Genomic DNA, 11,252 nt, shown 5'->3' with positions numbered 1-11,252 from the left:
ATGTCTTGATCGAGTTACAGGTGGTGAACGTACAAAAGGTGATGAACGTCTTGCTCGGTGCATTCACTGAATATCCTATTAGTTTTAAAAAGGAAAGAAAAATTATAATAAGTTATCCAATCAATAGACTTTTCTGATTTTGCCCACGTTTCGAATAGCCAAAAGATGCAGCAGAGGGGCAGGATTCGTTTGGTCTCAATATAATTGAGGACTGTTTGGCTCCAATAACCCGGTCCACGTACAAATCCAACTATTACTACGAACCAGAAAATTTTGATGTCTATTAATTTAACCACTTAAAATAAATTTTTCGTAATTTTTAGAAATTTAGATAAGAAGTAGAATAAAATTCTAAGTCCTAAAACTAGAATAGCGAGAAATAAGAGAGAAAAAGAGTTCGTCGCAAAAGGTCGAAAAAGAAAAAATGGTTGAAAAATAAAAGGTGACGGAAAAATAAAAGAAACTTATAAAAACTTAAAAATACTTAATTAATTTAACCTTATTACTACAACTAACTTAAAATTATAATCGCAAATTGAAATTACTAATTGGAATGATAATTGATACATAGTAAAAGGTCTAAAAATATTAAAGCTTACAGGAAAAACTAAATCCCAAATGGAAATAACTTAAAAAGAAACTAAAACTTAAAAAGGCGTCGCAAAATTCTAAAGCACCTAAATCTTAGTCTAAAGAAAAAGCACTTAAGGAATTCTACGGCAAAGCCTAAAAATATAGGAGTAAAAATAACTATAGCAAAAACTAAGTTTAAAATTAATTATGAGCTAAAAATATAAATATTACGCTACAACGATTAAAAAGGTACAAAATATAAAAATATACAAAAAGTTGTAAAAAGTACAATTTTTATAAAAATATTATTTTTATATTATTTATTTAATTAAAACTACTAATTTTACAATTTTAATAAAACTAATTAAACAAAATACATAAATATAAAGTAAAAAGTAAAAATAAAACTAAAATTAATAATAATAATAATAATAATTAAGTTAAATAATAATAATAATAATTAAAACCCGTAATCAATGCGAAATTAGGGTTTTTGTCCGTGTGTCAGAGGGCCTCCGCGAGTCGCGGCAAAGAGAGAAGAAAACCCCGCAAGTCGCGGGGTTCAGAATTTGAGCTGACAGGTTTCACTTTTTACGCGTTTTTCTTTATATTTTTTTTTTTATTTTGTTTTCTGTTTTTTAAATAATTAAAAGATATTAAAATTAAAACTTATATTTTTATAAACTAAAATAAAAATAAAGAAACTTATAAAACTTAAATATTTAACAAAATCCTAAAAATACTAATATTTTTGTTTTTCTTTTTATATTTTTCGAATTTTTAAAACGTAATTTTACAAAAAAAAAACGACTTTTAATAAAAGTAGATAAAAATCTTTTTTTTTTTTTTTATATTAGCGTTGCGCTTCCGGCTTTTAAGATATTCCCCGGCAGCGGCGCCAAAAATACTTGATGTCAAAGCAGAGGTGTATAAAATACTATTAAATTTTAGAGGAAAATACTATTAAATACGATACAATTTTACACAAGATATTTATTTATTTATAGAATGGATATACTTAAACCTTGCTACAACACTTATAGGCAGTGTACCTAATCGTACAGTAGTGTAGTTTTTAGTAAGTCCGGTTCGTTCCACAGGGAAATCTTTAAACAAAGCTCAACGCTATATTAGTTTACTTTTATAAAAATACAAATATATATATAAGTAATATTATTATTATAAAGGGGGGTTTTTACCGTTTAATGACCGGTTTGTCGATTTTAAGACTTTAGTCGCAGTTAAAACCTAATGTAAAATATAAAATAAATACAAGACTTAAATTAAAGCTTAAAGTAAATAACGATAATGAAATTACGAATAATAAAAATGCGATAAAATTAAATTGCGATAATTAAAAAGTACGATAATTAAAAGTGCAATTAAATATAAAATAAAGGAAATTAAATATGAAATAAAAGAATTATGCTTATTTAAACTTCCGTAATCATGATGTTTGACGTGTTGATTTTAGTTTTATGCCCATGGGTTAATTGTCCTTTGTCCTGGATTATTCAATATGTCCGTCTGGTTTTTGTCCATAACAGTCCATCAGTCATAAATATAAATTGCAAGTGTCCTTGTCAAATTATTATTATACCCGAAGATAAATATTCCAACTAATTGGGGATTCGAATTGTAACAAGGTTTTAATACTTTGTTTAATGAATACACCAGGTTATCGACTGCGTGTAAACCAAGGTTTTACTACTTTGTTAACAATTACACCAATTACCCTTGAATGTAATTTCACCCCTGTTTCAATTATTCTAGTGGCTATTAATCCATTCCCGTGTCCGGTTAAATGAACGATTATTCGTACATATAAATACCCCGCCCATCGTGTCCGATCGAGTGTATATGGTAATTTATAGGGACGCCCAATTGTAAATCTTTATATTAACATTAACAAACTTTCATTTAGTTAAACAAATATAAAGCCCATTAATAGCCCATAGTCTAGTTTCCACAAGTGTCGTTCTTTTGTCCAAACCCCAATTATGGTACAAAGCCCAATTACCCAATTTTAGTAATTAGCCCAACATCATGATTACTTCGTTTTAAATAAGCATAATAATAACTTAGCTACGAGACATTAATATAAAAAGGTTGAACATAACTTACAATGATTAAAAATAGCGTAGCGTTACACGGACAGAATTTCGACTTACACCCTTACAACATTCGCTAACATACCCTTATTATTAGAATTATAATTAAAATTAAAATATAAATTATAAATATAAATATATTACGTATATATTGAGAGAGAGATTGAGAAAATAAGATGGTAAATTCGATCAGAATTCGGTTGGCTTTATAGCCAGAAGTGAAATTTGGGGCTCCGCGACTCGCGGCAAAATGGCCTTAAAACTCCGCGAGTCGCGGAGAGGTATTTACAGTTCACACCCTTGGAGTTTCTGGCTGCCGACGGTTTTTAATATATATATATAATATATATATAATTAATATAATTAATTATATATTATATTATATTTATATACATAGTTAACTTGTAATTTTTAGTCCGTTGCGTCGAGCGTTAAGAGTTGACTCTGGTCCCGGTTCCGGATTTTCGAACGTCCTCGCGTACAATTTAATATCTTGTACTTTGCGTTTTGAATCTTGTACTCTTGTGATTTCGAGACGTTTCTTATCAATAATTGGAACCTTTTTGATTGTCTTTTGTTCTTTTGAGCTTTTTGGTCGTTTGCGTCTTCAATTCGTCGAATCTGTCTTTTGTCTTCACCTTTTATTATTTAAACGAATATCACTTGTAAATAGAACAATTGCAACTAAAAGCTTGTCTTTCTTGAGGAATAATGCTATGAAATATATGTTCGTTTTTAGCATTATCAATATGCTAACTTAATGATTTAAAACCTGAAAACACGAAAAACACCGTAAAACCGAATTTACGCCGTCGTAGTAACACCGCGGGCTGTTTTGGGTTAGTTAATTAAAAACTATGATAAACTTTTATTTAAAAGTTTTTATTATGGGAAAATGATTTTTATTACGAACATGAAACTATATCCAAAAATTATGGTTAAACTCAAAGTGGAAGTATGTTTTTTAAAATGGTCATCTAGACGTCGTTCTTTCGACTGAAATGACTACCTTTACAAAAACGACTTGTAACTTATTTTTTCGACTATAAACCTATACTTTTTCTGTTTAGATTCATAAAATAGAGTTCAATATGAAACCATAGCAATTTGATTCACTCAAAACGGATTTAAAATGAAGAAGTTATGGGTAAAACAAGATTGGATAATTTTTCTCATTTTAGCTACGTGAAAATTGGTAACAAATCTATTCCAACCATAACTTAATCAACTTTTATTGTATATTATGTAATCTTGAGATACCATAGACACGTATACAATGTTTCGACCTATCATGTCGACACATCTATATATATTTCGGAACAACCATAGACACTCTATATGTGAATGTTGGAGTTAGCTATACAGGGGTGAGGTTGATTCCAAAATATATATAGTTTGAGTTGTGATCAATACTGAGATACATATACACTGGATCGTGGATTGATTCAAGATAATATTCATCGATTTATTTCTGTACATCTAACTGTGGACAACTAGTTGTAGGTTACTAACGAGGACAGCTGACTTAATAAACTTAAAACATCAAAATATATTAAAAGTGTTGTAAATATATTTTGAACATACTTTGATATATATGTATATATTGTTATAGGTTCGTGAATCAACCAGTGGCCAAGTCTTACTTCCCGACGAAGTAAAAATCTGTGAAAGTAAGTTATAGTCCCACTTTTAAAATCTAATATTTTTGGGATGAGAATACATGCAGGTTTTATAAATGATTTACAAAATAGACACAAGTACGTGAAACTACATTCTATGGTTGAATTATCGAAATCGAATATGCCCCTTTTTATTAAGTCTGGTAATCTAAGAATTAGGGAACAGATACCCTAATTGACGCGAATCCTAAAGATAGATCTATTGGGCCTAACAAGCCCCATCCAAAGTACCGGATGCTTTAGTACTTCAAAATTTATATCATATCCGAAGGGTGTCCCGGAATGATGGGGATATTCTTATATATGCATCTTGTTAATGTCGGTTACCAGGTGTTCACCATATGAATGATTTTTATCTCTATGTATGAGATGTGTATTGAAATATGAAATCTTGTGGTCTATTGTTACGATTTGATATATATAGGTTAAACCTATAACTCACCAACATTTTTGTTGACGTTTAAAGCATGTTTATTCTCAGGTGAATACTAAGAGCTTCCGCTGTTGCATACTAAAATAAGGACAAGATTTGGAGTCCATGTTTTTATGATATTGTGTAAAAACTGCATTCAAGAAACTGATTTCGATGTAACATATTTGTATTGTAAACCATTATGTAATGGTCGTGTGTAAACAGAATATTTTAGATTATCATTATTTGATAATCTACGTAAAGCTTTTTAAACCTTTATTTATGAAATAAAGGTTATGGTTTGTTTTAAAAATGAATGCAGTCTTTGAAAAACGTCTCATATAGAGGTCAAAACCTCGCAACGAAATCAATTAATATGGAACGTTTTTAATCAATAAGAACGGGATATTTCATTGAAGGTGCACCGATACAAATGGTTTTAGAAGAGTTTTTGAAAGTATGTGATCTATACTGATAATTTATTGGTATATATTTTATACTGATAATTTATTAATATATATTCTACATTGAAATAAAAGTGAAAGTATATAACGTATTTATAATTTTAACAAAGTTGTCCTTGAAACTGTTACATTTGAATGACGAACGTTTCAAAAGTAAGATAAGATTGACCACTAAATAACAACACTTTTTTAAGTGTTAGGTCACTCCTTATCGTAACTAAACTATTCATCTTCTTAACCTTCCACATCAGCGCCACATCAACACCAATATCCTATAACTAATTCATAATTAAGCACTCCCTATAATGGCTAAAACAATACTCCTCTTAATATACAACGTACAAGTAATAAAACATCAAGTCCAACAATAAAAAGCCACTGGACCTACAATTTCTATAACTAAACTTAAAACTTCCGTTAAATTGATGGTGGATGCGGGTAACTAAAGCAGGTAACTAGCTCGTGCCTATGATTAGTTACGGGTAATGACGAGTAATAAACGGGTAATGAGCGGGTAATGAACTATAGGGAGTGGTCTTAACAACTCTAAATTTAAAATTGCAAAGAATTTCAAAATTTAAAATATAAATAGAAAGGAAAATTTCAAATCCCTAAAAATGCCAAAATACGACACAACGCAAATATGTGTGTGCGTATCTGGCAACATCATTTTACCTTTTTTTCTTCACTCTGTCTTTACGTCCATCATCAATCACGTTTCCGATATGTGTTAAGATTCATCACTAACCCTATATTTTGAATTAAATGTTAATTCAATGGGATAAATCTTTTCCAAGTGTTTAGTTCCTGATTTAATTGATCAAATTATAGATATAATACATATTCTACAGATTCACTTTGTGTAGAATTAGGGTTTGGGATTGAAATAGATACATAGATACATACAGTAGACGTGTATCTATATGTTGAAATGCCTAGCGTTGCTGTGAAATTATACAGTGTGTTTTTTAAATTAATATTAAAACGACGATTACAAAATCGAATTCAGAACCCTAATTTAAACGATGAAATGAGTACTTCATTTGGGGTTACATCACGGCCTGAGGAATCAATCGCTGCTGCAAATCCTTCGTTTACAGATGGTGTTGCTACAAAAGATATACATATAGATCCATCTTCGTGTTTATGTATACGTATATTTCTACCTGACACGTGTCTAGTTTATCCAGATTTGGATGCTGATAGGGTTAGGGCTAAGAGATCCGAACTTGAATCTAGATCTTTTAATAGCAACGGTATTTCACGGCGTAATAGTTACGGTGCTGTTGAATCGTGTAATGTGAGTGCGAGTGTGAGTAATCGGAGAAGTAGTTATTGTGATGGATTTAATACTGATGATTTGAATGTGAAAAATGAGAATGGTGCGTATAGAGGTTATACTCCGTTTAGTGATAGGTGTAGGAAACTGCCTTTAATGGTTCAGTTTCATGGTGGAGGGTTTGTAGCAGGGAGTTGTGATTCGGTTGCGAATGATTTCTTTTGTAGAAGGATTGCAAAAGTGTGTGATGTGATTGTGGTGGCGGTTGGGTACAGGCTTGCACCTGAGAATCGGTATCCGGCTGCATTTGAGGATGGGATGAAGGTGTTGCATTGGTTGGCAAAGCAAGCTAATTTGGCTGAGTGTGGTAAGTCGTTGGGGAAGAAGGTTGATTCGAGAAAGTCAGATGTTCAAGGGCATATTGCAGATGCTTTTGGGGCTTCTTTGGTTGAGCCTTGGTTAGCTGCCCATGGAGATCCATCCAGGTAGCTTTCTATTACAATTTTTTTTACCTGATAGTTGATTCTTCAGATATGGTAAATCAATAAAACCTGTCTTCTTGTGATAGTGTAGTTAGCAGTTTTGTCTGATATTGAAGGGTGCTTTGAATGACCATAGAAAGCAATCTAAGATTGCATGTTATGCTTAGTAAGGGGGTTAGACCTTGTTTTTAGGTTGTGTAAATTGTGCTTTGATCTAAAAAAGATAATGGTGAAGGATAATCTTTATTTCTGCTCTAATTTGAAACTGTGTTATAGATCTACTGCAAGAATCCTTGGACAATACTGAAAAGGAAATTATCGTTGATCATAGACGAACTATGAAGCTGAGCTGTTTATGATATGTAAGAATTGAAAATCTGAACACAACTACTTGACTCCATATTTGAGAAATGTAGCTCTGTGTTACAGAGGTCTTTTCTGATATAGGGAAAAGGGGAAAGCAGTAGTCTTAAATGCTTGTTTAAAAAACAAATTTCACAATGCTTTAAGTTTTGCACTTGCTTAGGGGACTACCATGACAATTACTATTGTATTAATGTATATCAAGCAAAGCCCCTATTCAGGCCTGCCAAAATTTGTGTTTATTTTTTGAAATAAATAAACGGATTGCAAGGGAGTTAGTTGATACCATGTATTATTGTATGGATCCGTTAGGCTCATAGGTTTTATTTCTCAATAAAATTGAAGTCTTTAGTGTTAGGTGGAGGTGTCATGTCAATGTGCATCAGCATTGTATTTATCAAAGAATTAGAATTATTAGTGGTGATGTCTACTCTTTGTATAGCTACCATGATTATGAAATAACAGCCTGAAACTTGCACATGGATTGTATTCAAGCCTCAAGCGGTAAACCTATTTATCTGCATATGAACTTGCTGGAATTTGGAAAAGCCAAAAGCTCTTTTTAATGGGCTTATAAGTTTATCAGTTAGAGCTTACAGGCTTGAATATGCAATGAGGTATAAGTTCATCAGCTTATAAGCGACTTAAAATGGGCTTATTGACTATTCCCATTAAGCCCACAAGGTAGCCCTTAGCCCAAATTACTCTTTGATCTATACTATGTCAACTTGGACCCACATGAAATTTCTATTACATGCATCCTACTTGTTTTGTCCATGAGGTGAATTGTCAAAATATCACTTCTCCATGAAAACTCTTTGCAAACTGTTGGGATCAGAATCTTACATTAGTTAGACTTAAAATATACAAAAAGAAATTATTAGCTTAACTTTCTTCTCTGTTACTCTTTATTGTGATCCCTAAATTACTTTGAAACTATAAATGTATGGTTGTAGCTATTAGTAATGGTAATTACATGTCAATAGATGATGATCAGAGATTTAGATTTTTCACATAAAAGAAATAATTACATGTCAATATGCAGATGTGTGCTTCTGGGGGTGAGTTGTGGCGCAAACATTGCTGATTATGTGGCTCGCAAATCAGTTGATTCTGGTACGTTACTAGACCCAGTTAAAGTGGTGGCCCAAGTTTTGATGTATCCCTTTTTCATCGGAAGCATCCCAACACATTCTGAAATAAAACTATCAAACTCTTATTTCTTCGACAAGTCTATGAGCATACTTGCGTGGAGACTCTTCCTCCCAGAGAAGGAATTTAACCTAGACCACCCTGCAGCCAATCCCCTTATCGCAAATAGAGGTGTGCCCCCTTTGAAGCGGATGCCGCCTACATTAACAGTTGTGGCAGAACATGATTGGATGAGGGATCGTGCCATTGCTTACGCCCAAGAGCTTAAAAAGGTGAACGTTGATGCACCAGTTCTGGATTATAAGGACTGTGTTCATGAATTTGCCACTCTTGATATGCTTCTTCGGACACCTGAAGCACAAGCGTGTGCAGATGATATTGCCATATGGGTCAAGAAATACATCTCACTTAGAGGTCACGAGTTCTCATATTAGCAAAACAGAGTTTTTTTATACGTAGATGCACACGTCAGCTGCCCATTATATATAAAGAGATGCAGGGATATATAGACATTGAGTATAACAGAAAGACATCCTCTTCAGGTTCTGTTCTGTTTTTTGTATGATATACGATTATGTGTTAGTATAGTTGAGTTGAGTTATGAGATGCCCCTGTTGATTGATTCCATGTGCTCGGTTGTGGACATATTTGGCAATTTGCTCATTGCCTTGTAACAATATTGTATCATTTGTACTGATGGGTTATATTAAATGAATCTTTCGGCTTGTGTTTACTGTTTTTGTTTCACATCACGACGTCATTCTTTGGAAACATCAATCGAGTTTACGCTAGGGCTTTTCCGTTTCAGCAGATTAATGCATCGTTTGTATTTAGCTACACGTTAAATTAATTAAAGTCTTTTTTAAGTTGCCTAAAAGCAATGTTGAAAAAGACGTTAGACGGGGTCGAAACCTTAAAGGGTTGAGACGGGGTCGACTGACGTTGACTTTTAAATATATTAATATATATATATATATACACATATTTTATAGTCAAAAAACTTTCGTTGACTATTTTGTACTTTGTATATAGACAAAATTGACCAAATCGTCCCTGTGTTTATAATTTTTTCCCCAAATCATCCTTGTGTTAACAAAACTGCATAAATCATCCTTAAATGACAAATAATGTCCCAAATTAGTCCTTGCCTTAACTTTAGTTAAACAGCAGTTAGTCAAAAATATATGATTGGTCCCTGAAGTTTCTTAAAAGATTGCAACAAAGATCCTCTTCATCATCTTCAAGATAAAGCTTTAGTGAAAACTTAAAAAAAACACATCCGTACATTAATTATAACAAATAAATTAATTAAAATATAACTTAATATAAATCTACTAATTCAGTATTACACGAATCAGTTAATACCACACGCCAACAAAACTGAAATATGGAATACACACAGGAGATGCACTTAAACTTGTGCGTTTTCTTATATATTAAATTATGGAAATACGATGCCTTATATTGGCTTACAAGGAAGGAATAAATAACTGAAGAATACCAGCACTATATAAACAATGTATAAAAAACAGGAACAAACTAATTAGCCACTAACTTACTCAAAATAACAAACCGGAAATAAAGGATGGATAAAGGACCAAGTAATATGACTTGGTCATCTTGAAGCACTGGTGTTGCACGTGAAATTTAACAGAGCGAGAGTATTTTGCGAGTTTGGTGCGTGAGCAGAGTGAAAGAACGGCGATAGGATCTTTGTATTTTTAATTTACGGATGTGTTTTTTTAAGCTTTCACTAAACCTTTATCTTGAAGATTATGAAGAGGATCTTTGTTGCAATCTCTTAAGAAACTTTAGGGACCAATCGTGTACTTCTGACTAATGGAGAGTTTAACAAAAGTTAAAACAGGACTAATTTGGGACATTATTTGACATTTAAGGATGATTTATGCAGTTTTATTAACACAGGGACGATTTGGGCAAAAAACCATAAACGCAGGGACGATTTGAACAATTGTCTTGTATATATAATCGCAATTACCGTTAAATATAATACTACAAAAAAGTAATATTAAATTACGTCAATTTTGATTGATTTGACCGGCTTTAATCAAAATTTTGACTTTTGACCAGTGTTGACCTGACCTTTCCCACCTTTGACTCGACTTCGATCGTTGTCAGACTTATTAGATACCGAGAAGGGGTCGAGACAAGCTAGTCACCAAAACATGACAAACGACCGGCGCAACGAAAGCAACGGACGTCATTTGCAACCATGCATAAAAGGAACAACAAACAAAACAAAAGTAAACAAATGAATCGACCTAACCAAAACCTAACGAAACTAAAATCAAGCAAGGTATTCATCAAATGCTAACGGAGATGATAAAATAAAATAACATATTAAAGGTTTTATTTCAGCCAAAAGGCCCAAAACTAGTATCCTCAACACAATCAGGCAATCATCAAGAAGTAAGTTTCCATCTCCTATACCAACACCAAAATTTAATGTTTTGGTGTACAAAATCTCCAACCAAGACATCAAAACGACACAATTTTTACCAACTTAAAAACGAATAAATTAATGAACCAAATCAACTAAGACACTCCTTATCACAGAAATTGTGACCAAAACCAACCAACCAACTCTACGTACATTCAGCGGCCATGATAGTTTCTAACATTAATCGCTCTAGATGCCATCGCCCTCAGATTCACTGTTGCTGTTGCAACCGAACTTCTTCTATTCTGTAGTTGTCCTTGTGGTTGTTGTCTAGAC

At 32.4% G+C, this 11,252-nt stretch overlaps 1 protein-coding gene across 1 annotated transcript; it reads left to right on the top strand.

The window, feature by feature from the left end:
* The first annotated feature begins 6,100 nt into the window (after positions 1-6,100).
* LOC139892037 (probable carboxylesterase 16) lies at positions 6,101-9,232 on the top strand. Its single transcript, XM_071875071.1, has 2 exons — positions 6,101-7,003; positions 8,409-9,232. The coding sequence occupies exons 1-2, from the start codon at positions 6,171-6,173 to the stop codon at positions 8,947-8,949; spliced, it is 1,374 nt and encodes a 457-aa protein (XP_071731172.1). The 5' UTR covers positions 6,101-6,170; the 3' UTR covers positions 8,950-9,232.
* The last annotated feature ends 2,020 nt before the right edge of the window (positions 9,233-11,252 follow it).

Source organism: Rutidosis leptorrhynchoides, chromosome 2 (genome assembly GCF_046630445.1).
Source record: "Rutidosis leptorrhynchoides isolate AG116_Rl617_1_P2 chromosome 2, CSIRO_AGI_Rlap_v1, whole genome shotgun sequence".
Taxonomy (NCBI): Eukaryota; Viridiplantae; Streptophyta; class Magnoliopsida; order Asterales; family Asteraceae; genus Rutidosis; species Rutidosis leptorrhynchoides.
The sequence above is the reverse complement of the archived record's forward strand: the minus strand, read 5'-3'. Positions and strand labels throughout refer to the sequence as shown.

What these genes read in the sequence shown, in the direction of transcription:
- LOC139892037 (XM_071875071.1), top strand. Translation starts at nt 6,171, where the DNA reads ATGCCTAGCGTTGCTGTGAAATTATACAGTGTGTTTTTTAAATTAATA. An exon ending in GCCCATGGAGATCCATCCAG is followed by an intron (nt 7,004 to 8,408) that starts GTAGCTTTCTAT and finishes GTCAATATGCAG; the next exon opens with ATGTGTGCTTCTGGGGGTGA.